At 44.8% G+C, this 17817-nt stretch overlaps 1 protein-coding gene across 1 annotated transcript in view; it reads left to right on the forward strand.

The window, feature by feature from the left end:
* Positions 1-4320: 4320 nt before the first annotated feature.
* BMPER (BMP binding endothelial regulator) overlaps positions 4321-17817 on the forward strand; it is a 258932-nt gene continuing 245435 nt past the window's right edge. The window contains exons 1-2 of the mRNA XM_012804345.2: positions 4321-4587; positions 5878-5963. Coding sequence (XP_012659799.1) covers positions 4455-4587; positions 5878-5963 — 219 coding nt within the window. The 5' untranslated portion in view covers positions 4321-4454. The remainder of the gene's footprint in view (positions 4588-5877; positions 5964-17817) is intronic.

A 17817-nucleotide genomic window follows, 5' to 3' on the forward strand; every position in this document is an offset into this window, starting at 1 on the left:
AGTAGTTGTGTATCTCTGGGCAAGTCATTTATTTACTTCTTAGTCTTTAGATTTCTGGTAAAATAAAAGGGTAGGGGGTTGGTTTATTTGATCTCTAAGATTTCTAGTACTTTAAAAAATAGTGAAAAGCAGCATTTCTACTTTCATCCTGAGAAGAATCATATAGTTGTTACTGAAGAGGTTAAGAGGTGGGGCCACGGCCGGAAACTGCAACAAAAAAAAAAAGAAAGAAATAATGACGCATGTGTTTATACTACATCACCTTTCAAACATATAAAGGTGGAAATGGTGCTCTCCAGTATTAGGATTAATACTAACCAAATGTTAAGATTGCTGAATACACCTCTAGAAAAAATTTCTATTCTAAGGAAAGGTAGTCTGGTTGTTTCAGGCACTTACATCCTGTTGGTCATGTACCTGGGATAGACCCTTCAAGTGTTGCTGCCACATTCCTCCTTATCTCCAAGCCTCCCCACAGCTTAGCCAGCAGACAGGGCCAAGAGCAGTACTTCTCCCCTCCTCTGGGCATACCCTGAGCCTCTCTGCTGTTGCTCCCTGCTGTGCCCATAGCTCCCTCCCCCCTTCATTCAGAACTTGGCTCTGGCACCATCTCCTCCATGAAGCTGACCCTCTTCAACTTCCACAGTGCGTTATCTTCTCCTATAGTCACTCCTACCTCGTACTGTGTTCATGATAAACATGCTGCATCTCCCTTTCCACACTGTAAGCTCCCTAGCATCATGATCCTTTATCTTCATCAAGTCTAAAATCAAGGTTAAAGGTTCAGCCAGGTGCCCTTTGTAAGATGTAACCCTCACAAATCTCTGCCCTGGAGATTGGTATTACAATTCCTTTCCCTTGGCTCGGCGCCTGTGGCTCAAGCGGCTAAGGCGCCAGCCACATACACCTAAGGTGGCAGGTTCGAATCCCCAGCCCAGGCCCACCAAACAACAATGATGGCTGCAACCAAAAAATGGCCAGGCGCTGTGGCGGGCGCCTGTAGTCCCAGCTACTTGGGAGGCTGAGGCAAGAGACTCGCTTGAGCCCAGGAGTTGGAGGTTGCTGTGAGCGTGATGCCATGGCACTCTGCCCAGGGGGATAGCTTGAGGCTCCGTCTCAAAAAAAAAAAAAACAAAAAAACAAAAAAAACAATTCCTTTCCCTTGCTTCCTTTCTGAAGAGTCTTCTTATTTTTGTTTTTACGAAGCTGGGATGATGTGATTTCTCTGCAAGTAACTTTAGGACTTGAATCCACCTTACTAAGTTGTATATTCAGTTGAATTTTTGAGTGAGAAGAGGAGATGAGGAAAGGTTTTCTTACCACAGGCCTGGTTCCCTTTCAGTATGATTAGATCACACGTTTACTTTTGAGAGAAAAAGAGGAGACAGCGCTTTGTCTAATTGAAACTGGAACACGCCTTGAGTTGCATATTGGTCTTCAGGCCCCGTTATGTCCTTTCCCTTGAAAGATGTCGTAAGCAGACATGACACGGCTCTCTGATCGTGATGCTTTCCATTACAAACATTCTGAGCCAAACACATTTGTTTTTTCTCCTTTTCATTTCAGTTAAGGCTATTTTGAGATTTGGATGGTGCCACTATTTAGTTTAAATGTGAAAGCAGATCTATGTGCTTTTTGGTGCAGCCGTTCTTTTTTCTTTTTGGCCCCGGGATATCTCAGCTTTGTGCAGTGAGAGCCCAATTGGTGGCTGCTAGACTGTCACTTGAGGGGTGGTCGCAGTAGCAGCACCAGATGCCTGGGGGACTGTTCCCACAAGCCCTTTGGGGAGAAGCTGCTCTTTCCCAAGTAGGGCCCATTTGCCTAGAAGGCAGCAAGGGAAATCATCAGTGGCAGCAGATTATAACAAACAGGAAAAAGAGACAGGGTTGCCAAATGCTTATGTACATCTCTCCCATTCACAGATGAAAATGTTTCCCAGGTGGTATTCGTACCTACAGGGAAAGTTCTAGGGCACCCTGAAGTGTCATGCTACTTATGTAGAAATTCCACACACATCTAGAGTCTGCCATAAAGAAATTTGTCATGCAAAGTGTGAGAATGTATGGCTGATACCAGGAGAAAAGGGCATAGCAAAGTAATTCACTCATACTCTTCAAAGGTCTTGGATTTTCATAGGGTGCCTTTCTCCAAATCTACCGCTAAAGTCTAGGGAAACAAAAAGTCTCCCAGTCTCCTCAATATTCAGTTTTACTTAATTAAGTCAGGATTAACAGCATTATCTAAAAATCTTTTAGGGAATAGCTTCTTAGGTGAAGGAGATAGTGGTTTTAATTGATGGTGCTTATTTGTAGCAATAAAAATTTTTATTTCATGTTTTTCATGAGTCTCGGTGGGTTTAGAGGTGAGGTATTTTTTGTAAGTTATTTTTATGATCAGTAAATACATTAAAATACTGATTTTCAAGAAGTTGCCTGGCCAGGGCTTTATCTGGGGGAGGGGAAAAGGCAATCAGACTTCACCCTTCTTCTCTTTTAATTCAAAATTTACACTAAAGGTTTGTTTTGAGAGGGAAATGGAGCATGCTAAGCTAATGACAGGTTCCCCATCTCTAATTTTTCTCACGTCAGCCCACCGCGCTCCTATAAGCTCCGTGGTGCGCTGGGATGTAGGCAATGCTTCACCAATTAAGGGAAGTCCCAGACCACTCAAAAAAACGAAAACAAATAAACAGTCAAAATTCGGGGAAGGGTAAGATGAAGTCAGATTAAATGTGTTAGCAAACAGACTATTTTCAAAAGTACTGTTTCTACAACTACAAACAACCGGGTGGGGGGGCTGGGGGGAATCTTGAATTGTCATCGATGTTTCCATCCAGGGGGATCCGCCTCAGGGAGGACGGGAATTCAGGGACCCGTTTCTGTTCTCTGGGAAAGGCAATACGTGGCCCACAGTGAGCTTCAAGGACAACTGATCATCAGATCCCAGCCCTTTCCAAGCCCCGCTCTGTCATTCTCAGCCTTTATATTATAATTCTGTTAGAATTCTCTCTGGATCGCTGTCCTTTTGAGAAAGTCACTGCTGGTGGGCAGAGCGAGGACTCAGCCAGGGGCATCACTGGAGCGGACTCCCGGATATCCCCAGGTGTAGAGGCCAGAGGGTGCAGTGAGGGGCGGCAGAACTTCAAGCCGTCCAGGCCGCCACCGCCGCCGCAGCCTGAGATTAGCTAGTGGGAGTGGGGATGAGGCTGGGTCCCTCCGGCGTGCCTCCCGGGGCTGGGTCTTTCGCGGGTGAATGAATGATTAGTCAAATAGCACCTCTGCGTCCCAGTCCAACCCAGGGTGGGAGGGAGGAGTCTCGGAGCAACTGCTCCTTTTTTATGGGTGAGAGGCGTTTGCCTCTGTGCGTTTATCGACCTCGTAAGCCCTTCTGTCTTCCGTCCTTCCTACTGTCGGGACGCGCAGACAAATAACCACAAAGCACTGATCTCTAAGGCCACTTGCCCCTCCATCCTCTGAGCCTCGGGAGTCCGTTGTCGCGCCAGCCCCCTCCCGCCAGAGGGAAGCAAAGTAGGGCGTGAAAAGTTGCGGGGACCCTGCGGGGACCCTGCTGCGCCGGTTTGTTGCTCTTTCCTAAAGCTGGGGCACCCCGGAGCGTGTCCGGGGTGGCGAGGCGCCCCCGAACCCCTCGTGCTGCTTCCTCCCAGGGTTGGGACACCGGGCGCGAGCTGGTGCCGCGGCATGCCCCCTGGGGGGAGGGCTCCCCGGGAAAGGGAGGCGGCGCGGCGCTCCCGGCGGCGGAGACGCGCCTGCCTTCCCGGCTCTGCTCCGCGCCCCAGGGCCGGTGGCCTCCCTTGAGGGGCTGGGGAGCAGGCTGCAGGCTGGGCCGAGACGCGTTCCCGGCGCAGCGATCGCGCAGTGCGGCCCGCGCCCGGGCGCCCCCAGCGGGTTCCGAGACGCGCCCGGTGCGCGGGTGTCTCCGACGCCGGAGCGAGCGCGCGCCGGCCGGGCAGACAGCCGGCGGGGCCGGCAGGAGGTGGCGAGTGAGCGGTGGACTACACTGCAGCGGCGGCAGCGCCGGGAGCGGTAGCAGCGGCCGGGGCGGTGGCAGCCCAGCGGCAGGGCGCAGTCGGCAGCGCCGCCGCTCCTCGGTCCATCTCTGACTGCTCTGACACCCCCTCCTCCCGGACCCCTCTCCCGCGTGGAGAGGCTATTAAGCTTCAGCAAGCAACTCCCTTTCAAAAAAAGCCTCTTTGGAGGAGCCAGGGCACCGGACCCTCCCCCCTGGGCGGCCCCCACCCCTCGCCTCTCCCGGCCGCCCTCCCTCGCAACCCCTTCCCCGCCCCCCTCCCCGCAGCTCCCGGGCGCCCGCCTCCCTCCTTGGCGGACTGTCTCCCCACAAGCCGGCTGAGAGCCTTTTTTGACTGCGAGCGGCGGCAGCGGGGCAGAGGCAGCGGCACGGGACCTGCAGTCGCCCGGGATTCCCTCCAGGTGACGATGCTCTGGTTCTCCGGCGTCAGGGCTCTGGCTGAGCGTCCTTGCCGGCGCTCGCCCGGGATTACCTGCTGCGTCTTGCTGCTGCTCAATTGCTCGGGGGTCCCTATGTCTCTGGCTTCCTCCTTCTTGACAGGTAGGGGAGGAGGCGGAGGGATTGGCCCTCGGGCCGCTGGTGCGGTACTTGGGCGCCGAGTCGAAGGCTCGCCCGGGGCACAGGAGGGTGGGGAGCGCGCACCTAGGCGCCGGCCCCTCACTGGTGGATGGGGATGGGGATGAGGCCAAGCCCGGAGGTTAAGGGCTGAGAAGGCTGTGAATAGGTGAAGAGGCTGAGAGCTGAGAGGCTGTTGCATTTAATGCAGTGATAATGGACACCCTTCTATTGAATTTGAGAAATACCTGTATTTATTTTCAATGTTTTCCTCAATGCTTATTTTAATATTTCTCACCTTATACGATTAAGGAAGAATTTTATGCAGTTTTCCTCACCTTCTCCTTTCTCCTCTATATGTAGGGCTCCAACTTATCTATCTACTGTGCTAGGAGTGCTTTGTAAACCACTGGCTTTTCAGACCTTGCGAATTTAGAAACTATCAAATTTAGAAAGCAAACTTATAGCAGAATATACTTACATATTTTCGGGCAGGTGAAGACCTCAGTTGCTATTCTGAAGAACATACTTTACTGACACCTGGTGCAGAAAAGAAAATATCGAGGCAATTTCTGAGAGAAGAGAAAAGAGGATTGCCTTTCCAAGAGTGATTATGACCCAAGACAATATTAGGCAGATCCATATAAAGAATGTTCGTTGACATGATCGATCTTGACTTTCGTTCAAATATAAAATCTTCCTTATTGGCCTTTCTAATTGTTTTGCATATGAGGGTGTGTGTTTAGTTGAAATGCCTTCATAAAGTCTTGAATACATTCTTGAATGCTTTAGTATCCTGATGGCTAGCAGATTGAGGGCTGCGCATTTGGCATGCTTTGTTTTTTATTTTTTTTGGGGGGGGTTATTTTTCATTACAGATTTATTTGGCAATGTCTAGTAAATTTTGTAAACTTGCATCAAGTTTATGAATAAAGAACCATTTGAAGATCAAAAAAATAAAAATAAAAGAAATGCCTTCATAAAGGAGTGTTATTAAAAACCCAGTGAGAGTCTTAGAATTGTGCTTAAGCCAACTGAGAATAGAAAATCTATCTCTAAATACAATTGTTTCTTTAAACCTGTTTAATAAAACTATTTAAAATGGATTTTTTTCAAGGGGAATTTTTTTTGTTTAGTTTGATAATGTAAAACTCATTAAGACTTTCTGAAATTGGGGTAGGTGTTTCCAAAAGGATTAGTGTAAAAATTTAAAATGTTACTATAAAGCTACTAAGTTAAGTTTAAACTGAAAATATTTCCCCCCTGGAATTTCAGGTTCTGTTGCAAAATGTGAAAATGAAGGTGAAGTCCTCCAGATTCCGTTTATCACGGACAACCCTTGCATAATGTGTGTCTGCTCGGTAAGTGAGGAGACCAGGTAATAGGAACTCAATTACTTCCTCTGACAAGATGAATCCATTAAGTTGTGATAATGTAACCAGATCCTCACAATTCTCTTTAGTCATTACAAAATTGCACATAACTGCATACAGTTTGTGAATGGAATCTAGTTGAATTTCTGAGTTCTATGAACTTCCGCAATTTCCATTTCATCCAACTGGAAATTCTTGGCTTTGACATCATCCTTATAGAAGTAAACTTAAGAAGGGCTTTGAGTGATGTTATCTCAGGGAAAATTACAGAATTATACTTTGTAATGTCTGTTTCCAGTAATGGCTACTGCTACTAAGTCATAGGTACCACCAAATTTTCTGCCTTGGTTCTATGGTTTGAACTCAGCAGGAAAATGATAAAATGACATGTAGGTATAAAAGTCAGGGGTAAGGTATGTGATGAAGGAAAGAGAGGTGATAGCCCCCAAAAGACCCAATGAGGGCAAGATATGATTTTGCATTTCTTTGCCTGTTATATCCTAAGGTTCCAAATACCGTCTTTATTTCTGATTTGGAGGCATTAGAAAGGACGATTCCATCCTTAAAAGACAGTGATGCTTAGCTGTCAGCTGCTGAGTTAACACTGGCCGTGGCTAGATTAAAAAAGATAATAATTTGTTTCGATTTATTTTAGTTTAATAGTGAATGAGAAGTCTAATAAGTAACTACTTAGGGGAGATTAAGTAACATAAATACAAATTTTGAGATAAAATATAGACCCATAAAGAGCAACGTTTTTACTTGAAAATATTTTATATTTCAATCACTTTTGGAAAATCTTAACTAGAAACTACAGATTATAAAACCCTGTTGGAAATATATGAAGGCAGTCAAATGCAAAGCCCCAAGTGATAGATGACCACTTGTTACCATATCAGCATGCTGTAGGGAACTGGAGAAGAGAGCCATCTCTGTTTAGATGAAAGCCAAGCCATCTGACTTCACACTACCCAAACTGTTTCATGACAAGAGTTAAGGTCAATGTTTCTCAGTGATAATGGGTGAAGGTAAATGCCTGTATTACATGGTTTTCAGGTTCCTGAGACTAAGATTAACGGGAACAAGTAAAAATGCACTGCGATTAATATTGTGCTAATTAAAAAAAAAAAAGAGATAAGAAAGAGGGTCTTTAGATTTTGTGTTTATGGGTTGTCATATTAATTAATGATTTTTTACTAAAGAATTTGTTGAAAAGGAGCTTCGAGTTTAAATTTTGACTCAGTTGTAGATTTACAAATCCAGTGAATATATGTATAATTTTCCTTTTTAAAAAAATGTTTCTTGTCTGTATACTGTGAGCGAGTTATTGTATCTTAATCTCTTATGATTTCAGAGGAAATTACCCTGACCAAGTAATATTTAAACATGCTGAGAGCTCTGCATGCAAAAATATTGTTTTTCTCTTCGGCAATATTCCCATTAATAAAGTTTGCATATACAGTTTGGATTTTACAAACTGTTCCCAAATAGCATTATGCACAATTCTCCACAAAACATTCCTCCTTTTTATTACGCCTGCTCCAGTGGAAAATAGTGACTTTCTCTGGAAGTGGGAGAATTAGTGATAAGAAGATAGATGTTAGGATCCTGCAGTTTTGAAGGTGAAGAGTCAGTCTGAAAAAATGAATCACTGGAATTTGAATGGAAATGATATTTATTCCAGAAAAGTATCGATTAAGTTCAGAAGTGTAGTAAGTTTATACATGTGTTTGACATTTAAATAACATTGGATGTGGAGATATCTGCCCTGGGTGAGTGCTGGCAGGAACCTTTCTAACTGGACGGTGTAACGTCAGGACTCTGGCTTGTGGACTTACCCTCAGACTCAGCCCTTAGAAGCTTCTTCATTAGCTGAAAGGCACAGTGATATGTTATCATGATCTTCATAGTGTTTTAGGATTATGGGGCCCAAGCTGTCACAGTCATTATCACTTCCCAAACATTTGTAATGACTTAGTAAAAGTGAGTTAAGAATAGATGAGTGCCCACCTCTCTCTTTGCATACACCCTTGTACATTTCTGTGGGTCCACTGCAGCTGGTGCATTTCAAAGTACCCCAGACTGCCAGGAAGATGCTTGGTATTTTTTTTTTTCTGAGATAGAGTCTCACTATGTCGCCCTTGGCAGAGTGCCGTGGCATCACAGCTTGCAGCAAGCTCACACTCTTGGGCTTAAGCAATTCTCTTGCCTCAGCCTCCCAAGTAGCTGGGACTACAGGCACCCGCCACAATGCCCAGCTATTTTCTTAGTGCAGTTGTCGTCGTTTTAGCTGGACTGGGCCCGGTTCAAACCTGCCATCCTCGGTGTATGTGGCTGGCACCGTAACCACTGTGCTATGAGCGCCAAGCCAGGATGCTTGGTGTTTTTATTCTTAGGCTGGAAGGGAGACACATTCAACAGATTGATACTAATATTTAGCAATAGTCAACATTTATGAAATACTTTTTCTTGCTGGACCCTTATCTAAACCTGCATTATTTCATTTAATCCTCACGAAATCCTCTGAGGGCCTGTATCTTTATTTTACAGATGAGGAGACTGAGGCTCCTGGGCTGAAGTAGCTTGTGAAGGTTCCATTGGAGTAAAGTTGAAATTCCCTCTCAGTGTTGCCTGCCTCTAGACCACATGCCTGTAGCCATGAGAAATAGGCTCTTGATTTTAGTCGAAGAAGGGAGGAAGCAAGAAGAAAACAGGAAGACTGCCCAAATTATTTCACCTTTTGGCGTTTCTGGAGTTATTTTGTTTTTTTCTTTCGAGTCTTTCAGGAGTTCAGTTAGTTAACATTTGTTAATCACATTATGTGAAAGGAAAATGTGGTTATGAGCTGGGTTGACCTGCAGGGAGCGTTGGTTGTGAGCTGGGTTTATATATGTACATTAGGAGGGTATGTAATAGTCTCAACTGTACTCTGGATAAAGAGGATAGTCATATTTAGTTTGTGTTGGTCCAGCCTTTTGGCAGAAAGGTACCTGAGGCTGAGCATAAGCTCATATCTTATTTCATAACATATACTAAAAAAAAGAAAGCTAACCTCAGTGTATGCTTAAAAAAGATGTAAAATGTTACAGTTGGGAGGAAATAGGTGGCACAAAGTCGTGTATGTAATTACAGAGTAAACGCTTGAAAAATCCCACAAAATCAACTTGGCCTCATTTAAACTTTTAAGCTGAGAAATGTTTTAAAGGTGGAGCGAACTCATCTCTGTGGAGGTTTTGAGGATAATGGTGGGCGCAGTGGCCGCGGAAGCAGAACGGAATAATTTTATTCTCATTTATCATCGTCCGCACAGACCTGAGCATCTTGCCAGAACCAGTCCTGGTCCAAGGACAACCTGTTTGTTAGCTGGTGATGGAATCTCGTTTTAAAGCGTGTAGGCCAAAAAGCTTTGGTTCATCTATTTATTCTAGGGGGAAGGTGAGAAGTTGTCCCATTGCTCTAAAATCTGGAGAACTGGATAGGCGGTGAAGGTTAAAAGATGCACTGCTTTATTGTTTAGCGAGAGAGCCAAGCATGTCCCCCCACCTTACAATCTAGTCTTTTATGGGGCTGAGGAAGGGAGACCCAGTCTTACTGCCATATTGTGTGGTTATTTCCCCCTTCTTGTTGTGAATATTTTCCTCCATAATGCCTAGGAAAACACATTGGTGCCTGCCCCGAAATACAGCTGACAGGAGCCAGCTGCACCCAGATAAGTGAATCCAAACCAATTCCCTGGATCTAATGGATGTCCCCAAATCCACGTTAAGCGTCTGTGAGAAGTGGTACTTACACTTCTCAGCCTTTCCCACCTAACTGTAGAATAGGAGGAAATGGCAGAAGCCAGTGAGTTGGGCCCTGTACTGGAAATCTGAGAAAACGTTGGAGGTTGGGACTCAGAAAACCAGAAGTCAAAGCTTAGTTTGGCATACATTTTGTTCAGCAAAAAAATTATTGTGAGGTTGAAATTTCCTCTTTTAAATCCAGAGGTGCAATGTCGAAATGGACCCTTTGCTTATAAAAAGCAATGTGAAATTCAGTGTTACAAGAATCAGGGCTCCATCTATCTTGGAGCCAACCAAATGGTAAAAACAGGAGACCTTGTCTGCTGTCTTCTACTTTTTTAATCGCAAAAATCCTTTGTCGCTAAACTGGTAGCTCCTAACATCTTAGGTTCTCTTGGGTGCCTTATCTCCGTAAAATACTCATGTTTTTCATTGTTCAAATTAACTGTCTGGAGAATAGAAATCTATTATTTGAGCAAGTGTTAGGCACATGTTTGAGAATGAGGGAGATAAGATTGCATGAGGATTCAATTCGTGTGTGTATGTACAAGAGACGGGTCGGGGAGAGAGAGAAAGGAGAAGAGATTATAAAGTAGTCCAGATGTGTTCAGAGAGATACTGCACTTGGTATTTGAAAATATACATTGATTGCCACACTTTTTCAGAACTGGGCTGCTCCCTAAGGGAGCGATCCAATGTATTTATTCTTTTTATTTTTATGCTGTTTAGAAGGTGATTTGACCAGTTTTGCCTTTTGGTAACACAGTTTTTGAGTAAGTGACTAATTGATGAGATTGTGCTGGCAAATTCTCAAAGACCAGCTCTCAGACAGTTGTTCATATTCATGCTTTATTCAGGCTCAGAGAAGCAGAGCCAACGTCCTGAGGTCACACAGTTACTGAGAGAACTGGGATGGGGAGCCAGTTCTTCCTCTGCTAAACCGTTTTGCTTCTGCTGGTCATTGACTACTTAAAAACGTGTACAGATTCCTTCATGGGTTTCAATGAATAGTTTCAACGTCCACAGAGCTTACACAGGCTGTCTTTGGGGATAGTATGAGTGGTTTTGATCTTATAGCACAGACCAAGTCTGGACTTTGGAGAGCCCTTCAAAGGAAGACATGGCTTTTGCATGACATCATATCATTTTAGCGAAGAGCTTTGGCTCAGGCATCAGACAGGCCTGGGTTCAAATCTAAATGGTAGTGAACTTGAGACAGTTACCTCCCTTTTCTAAACCTCAGTTTCCTTGTCTGGAGAATGAGGTGGATATCAACATCTAGCTCATGGTGTTCCTGTGTGAATTAAACGTGATCTAGCATCTAAATCTGGGCCCAGGACTTGGTATATAGTAAGCTCTTTGGAATAATTTTTTATTGCTGTCACTGTTGATGGTATTATTTTTTAAATTCTTATTTTCTCACATGGAATAGGATGCAAAGTTTTTTTTTTTTTTTGAGACGGAGCCTCAAGCTGTCCCCCTGGATAGAGTGCCATGGCATCACGCTCACAGCAACCTCCAACTCCTGGGCTCAAGCGAGTCTCCTGCCTCAGCCTCCCAAGCAGCTGGGACCACAGGCACCCGCCACAACGCCCGGCCATTTTTTGGCCGCAGCCATCATTGTTGTTTGGTGGGCCCGGGCTGGGGACTCGAACTCACCACCTCAGGTGTACGTGGCTGGCGCCCTAGCCGCTCGAGCCACAGGCGCTGAGCCAGGATGCAAAGTTTTATCAGAAAAGGAGGAAAGGGAAGCTGATAGTGACATGTGGCTAATTATGCCAAGCCCACCCACCCATCACTGTGAATGAACAGGAGTTGTCGGTAACATGTAGTCAGTGTTTCAGCCGCTCCTCACTTGCACGGGGCCGATCTAGGCCGTATCCTTATTGGTCCAGTGTTCTTTGGACCCTAGTGTAAATTTTCCCCTTGCTCTCCATTAAACATTAAAAAAAAACTTTCCATGGAAGAGGGGCCTCCTTTCTTGCAGAGTATTTACATCTCTAGGCCTGTGGGGTCACCTTCACTTGTACTTTTATTGGCAGAAGGGTACGGTTGGGAGTCGGGAGGGCTGTAATTCTGGAAAAACTGCCTAGTGGTCTGGCATCGTGGGGATCCTCTGGCCCGCCTTGTGGAAGTTTCTTGACCCCATTCCAGACCCGAGTGTGTTTTTGCTGCCTACTCACCACGGCTCCCCTTCCCCTTCCCCATCCCACTTCAAGTGTGCTTTATTTTGTTTCGCAGCCCTGGACTTGACTGTGCAGGGCAGCAGTAAGCTGTGTTTTAAGTGTAGGAAATCGTGTTGAGGAGAGAGAGCCCTTCCCTAGACTGGAGTACAGATAGGGCCAAGGGAAGAAGAGAGAGATAATGGGAAAATCTGGCCGGGCAAAAAGGGTAGAAAGTAAAATCAGTCAATAAAAAGTCATTGAATAAATAAAGGGTATCATTTTTTCACACCCTCTTCTATGGCACTTCTGTGTAACTGATGGTATATTGAATCCTTCGTGCTATAGAAGAGTACAAATAACACCACTTTTCGTGGCACGAGGAGGTCAAGTGTGCTTGTTGAACTTGGTTAAGATCAGCAAATGAGCTGGGTGTGTATTTTAAGACCTGTTGATTCCCAGTTCTAATTCTATAAAACACCGCTCAAGGCACTAGGGCAAGCAGGTTATAAATTCAATAATATTATTCTTTCTTCCTTCTTTCCACACATCGTCCCCCCTTGCATTTTATTTTATGATGTTTAGCCTTTTCTGTGTTTGAAGCATCGTGCTTTGGTTCCTCTGAGGAGACAAAGACCAACAGGACACATGCTTGCTCACAGCCTGAGGAAGGAGATGGATGCGTAGTTAAATAGGTTTTACAGGAGTGACAGAAAATGCTGTGATACACTCAGACCCAAGTACTAAGGGGGTTGCAGATGAATGCTCTGACTGAAGTAGCCAAGACCTTCATGGGGGAGGGGGATAGTTCAAAACCTTGTTGGAATAAAGACCCAGAAGAGTATGTGCTTGGGCTGTGTGCAGATGGCAGGGTCCAGGGTGCCCAGAACTCTGACGGAGCTGAAGTCAGAAAATTTCATGGGAGCCAGGGGTGGTGGCTCACGCCTGTAATCCTAGCATTCTGGGAGGATGAGGCAGGTAGATTGCCTGAGCTCAGGAGTTTGAGACCAGCCTGAGCAAGAATAAGACCTGTTTCTAGGTGGGCGTTGTGGTGGGTGCCTGTAGTCCCAGGTGCTTAGAAAGCTGAGGCAAGAGGATCACTCATGCTCAAGAGTTTGAGGTTGCTGTGAGCTGTGATGCCATAGCACTCCACTCAGGGTGACAGAGTGAAACTGTCTCAAAACCAAAACCAAAACCAAAACCCAAAACCAACAACAACCAGCATGGGAGCACTTTGAATGCAATAAGGACATCAGTTCCATTCTGTAATCAGGGGGAGCCCTTTAATGCTTTTGAGCAGCTGTACGACACAGTAAGAGGAGTTTCATATAAAGGTCTTTAGGGGCTTTTGTGGAGGAGGGTGGAATGTGCAGAGCTGGAGTTTGGACAACAGGCTGCAGAAGGGGGTGTGGTCAGGTGAGAACAAGCATCCTGGAGCAGGGCTGGGGAGTGGGAGCGGGAAGAAGGTGCTGGGATACAGCAGGGTTGCTCATTCTTTTGAATTTCTTTAGCCACTTTCCAGTTTTAGAATATTTGGATTAAGAGACTCCAAACCCTACCTAGCAAAACACAGTAGGTAAAATGGAGTTGTCGCTGGAGTGGAGCCATCTGTCCCTGTAGCACAACCACTTTGCTCGTCACTTGGCTTCTTCAGACCTGGGTGCTGCGACTTAAGTAGAATGGTTCTCTGTCCAGAGCTCTCCTCTCAAATTCTGCTTTGGGAGCTAGTTTTCTCCTCTCAGTCACAGCGATACCCAGGTTTACACTGGTGCACGATCCGTTTGGCAAATAACTGGGTCTGTCGGGTATTTTCATGATATTATGTATGCCTGATTATAGCACAAATTTTATACATTAATCAGAATTGGGTGATTCACCTTTAAAAAGTGCACCAGTGTGCTGTGACAGTGAGAACCACTAGACTTACAGAGGAGTTTTGGAGTCCGAGTAGGTAGCGCTTGAGAAAAAAACAGTCGGCAGAGGCGAGAAATGGGGAAGGGAATTTTGAGAGTGCTAGCCCCTGTTCTAGACAGCATGGGGTTCAGGGCTGTGGGGGTGTGGATAGGGAAATCAGTTTAGATTGATGAGTTGGACTTGACAGAACCTCCAAGAAGAAAAGGCCATCAGTTTTTTAAAAATAGAGATTTTGACCTTAGTATAGAGATCGCAGGACTAGAGGTTAGCAATTTGTTAACTGTCTGAGTATAAATAAGCTTCAAAACTTTGAGAATAAGTTACTTGACGTGGGAAGGAGTCTAAATTGAGATTTTAGTAAATGGGCCCATAGTGTGAACTAGAAGAAGTGTTATATGTGGGAGACAACCAGAGAAGGGGAAGCCCATGAAGGAGCTTGAGAAATAGGAACAGAAGCAGGAGGAGAATCAGGGCGGCACAGGCTGAGGCAGACGATGGTCGGATTACATCTCACAGAGAGTTAGATGAAGACTGTAGGAAAATATCAAAGAAGGATTTTCTCTTCATCTTCTCAGACTAACTGAAGCAATGGGCAGCGATCTCTGTGCCCTCCTGTGCCTCCTGTGTGTTTCACCCAGAATTGCGTGGATTAGAGATCGGATTCAGCAGAGCCTCATTTGGTGGGAATCCCAACTAAGATGGCTGTAGGGATTGCGAAAATTTGAGTAAAATTCACAAATTTGCCAAACTTCAATTTTAAAAGATCTTAACAAAAGTGGGTAAAACTACATGAAATTTTAAAGGTACCAAAGCAAAACGAATTTCATGGTGAAAAGTAATATACTTTTTGCAGACATCGTTGGAATGTTTTGCTAGTTAAATATAAAATAGACCAGGCCACATTTAGGCATTTTTTAAAAAAAAAATTAGGAATAAAAGCAACAATATAAAGGAGTGTGACTAAGATAAAAACTTACTATTATAAACATTCAAGTTTGCTCTGTTGAATTATTAACGGTACTTTTAAAAATATTATGCTATAATTTAATCTTAAGTTGTGGGTCTTCAGGTAGAATTTTTTTCCGTGACATTTTTCATTCTCATTTTGTTAGTGGAGCACAGCTGTGGACTTGAGGCCTTGCTGTCTGAACATACAGGTTCGAGTCTCAGCCAGGCCACCTGGTATGTGCGTGCCACTTGGCAGGCACCTTGCTGTCTCTGAGCCTTAGCTGAGGGCACAGGACAAGTCAGTGGCTGGCTGTGGGCAATCACCGAGGTGATGAGAATGGGTTAAAGGCAATAGTGTTTGTGAAAGTCATCTGTAAACAGTGTAAATAGAATTGTTATGAAGGGCAATCACGTGAATGGAAGAAGGTGAAGTGTATACCATAAACAATTTTTAGCACATGATCTAATAAGTATATTCTTAAATTGTAGCACAGTGGTTCCCACCTCTACCCCTTAATGGTTGTATGGCTTTAGGTAAGTTGCCTAATATTTCTATGTCTCCACAGCTCTCTCTTCATCATAAGGCTCTTGTCAGAGCCTTATGTAAGTAAAAAGATGTAAAATTCTTGAAAAGTGGTCTGAAACATAGAAAGCACTTCAGAAAAGATAACTGCTGCCACCATCTAAAGGCTATAAAGTTACCGCCTATGCCATATTTCTAAGGAAGTGATTGAACGGCCTGTTTCTATAAAACTTTTTTTGGAGACAGATTCACCGTCTGTTGCCCAGGCTAGAGTGCCATGGTGTCAGCCTAGCTCACAGTGGCCTCAAACTCTTGGGCTCATGTGATCCTCTTGCCTCAGCCTCCTGAGTAGCTGGGACTATAGCATGTCTGCTCTGCTCAGCTAATATTTTCTATTTTTGGTAGATACAAGGTCTTGCTCTTGCTCAGGCTGGTTTTGAACTCTTGAGCTCAAGAGATCCTCCTGCCTTGGCCTCCCAGAGTGCTGGTACAGATGTGAGCTACCACGCCCAGCCTGTTCTTATTACGATTTATCTTGAACACCTAGGACAGGTGTTTACTCTGAATTTCTCTTGGGTAGACAATGGAATGTCAGGATGGTGACTGCTTTTCTGGTAAAGACAGGAAACACTGGTAGTATTGGGGGATTAAGAAGAAGGGTCACTTTATTTTTCCTCTTTGAAGCTTCTTAATTAGCTTCTTAATCTTCTTCTTAATTAGCTGCTTAATCTAATTACTGATCGGGCTCACTGAGCCTGACGATTCTGAGTCCTCTCCATTTTAAAGAGTGGCCCGGTGTCTTGCTTTCCAACCAACCACTTGTATGTACCTGAGGATCAGGCCTCATTCTCTAAAGGGGGGCAGCCCCGATGAACGGGGGCAACTAGATGCAGACGTGCTCGCCCTGTGCATTCACGCGCTTTCTATGCCTGGGGCAGCCATCCTGCCAACTCCTCCGGGCACTGCTGCTGCTCTGTCACGGCGCATTCACAGGTAGAGTACTGATGTGGGCGAATTCACATCTCCAGGGATGATGTCCTCAAGTGGGAGAACCTTGTCACAGTCGTCTCTGTCAGGCCCGCAGCTTCAGCCGGAGGTCCACAACCTTGGGACTTGAGTGGGAGTTAGGCTGGAGTTTCCTGTTTATAGTTTGGGTTGTTAACACTTAGGATAGCTCCCCCAGAATGGAACTCCGAGTTCCAAAACATCAGTCTCCCAGAGAGTTTGTCACAGAAGGTCAGCCTCCTCTATAAAAGATATCCTAAATAATCGTTACAAAAACATGCTTCTTTCCCTTGAATGGGAATGCAATGACAGATTTTAAAATATAGGATCATATAGACATGAAGACCTGCTTTTATTTGTGATAAAGGAGCTTTCCCTGTTACAGAAATATCTCGCTGTCAAAAGCAGAAATGTACGTGACAGGGCAGGAGGTGCAGACAGAGGGGGTTCTGGGGCTCTCCGACTTACACTTTCAAAAGTCATAGTGAGAAATGCCTCCCGAACCCCGGAGCTGGCACTCCCGGGTCATTCCAGCTCCTTTCACTGAGGTTAACTCCCAAATCTCGACACAAGTCTTCGTGTTTATATTAGGTTTTGGATGTTAGCTCCCTTGGCTTCTGGGAGCTGACTCTGTTGAAAATTATGTTTTTCTTTTAAGGACAAAGGCCTTATTGTATATACATGTCGTGTAGTGTAATGAGCTTTTTTTTTTTTTTTTTTTTTTTAATGTTAGGTAATGGTTAGTACTAACCCCAGATCTGCCAAATGAGAAGTTCAAATATCTCTAACCAGACTGGCAATTTTAAGGTTTCCTGCAGGTAACTCAACCAGAGAAAATGAGAAGGTGGGACAAGTGGCATCTTCACTGACCACAGCGTGTCCCCCAAATGCCCTGCTTTGATGGAAAAGCCATTAAAGGACTCTGAGAGAGGACCTGCAACATGAGGGATGGTGACCTAGAGCCACTTCAAAGAGAATGACGGTGGCAGTAAAAATAAGGAAGATAATGATCGTCACATTTTAACTTATAAAAACACTTCCAAAATAACTTTTGAATTCTCTTTCAGATAAATAGATTTAGGCCAGCTGATTTTTCACGGCTGCTAATGCTGTAGGTGTAGTCTGAGCACCTTATTTTTAGACCCCGTGTGGTTTCTCGGCCTCTCTGGTAGGGCCACTGGCTTCCTCGGTGGTGGTGACCTAGGGAAGCCTATTTCTAGGAGAGACCACAGACAGGAGGTGAGAAACCCTGAAGCTCCTCTTCTATTTCTTTGGGACTCAGTTTCAAGCATTTTTAGTACCTTTGTCTTAATATTTTTCTCCCATCCTCCTTAACCCTTTTTTTAAACCCATTTCCCGGGGTTCCTTGTGGAGGTGTGTCTGTTTATGGACCCCAGCGATAGCATGAAGGTTCCTTTACCTGTTCATTGCTTTCTTTGTAGGAGGCAAAATGGTGACGTTTTCATTCTTCACCATGTTTCTTCTTGGAATGTCTCATTAAAGAAATG

This window comes from Otolemur garnettii, unplaced genomic scaffold (assembly GCF_000181295.1).
Source record: "Otolemur garnettii isolate 467f Iridium unplaced genomic scaffold, OtoGar3 scaffold00028, whole genome shotgun sequence".
Classification (NCBI taxonomy): domain Eukaryota; kingdom Metazoa; phylum Chordata; class Mammalia; order Primates; family Galagidae; genus Otolemur; species Otolemur garnettii.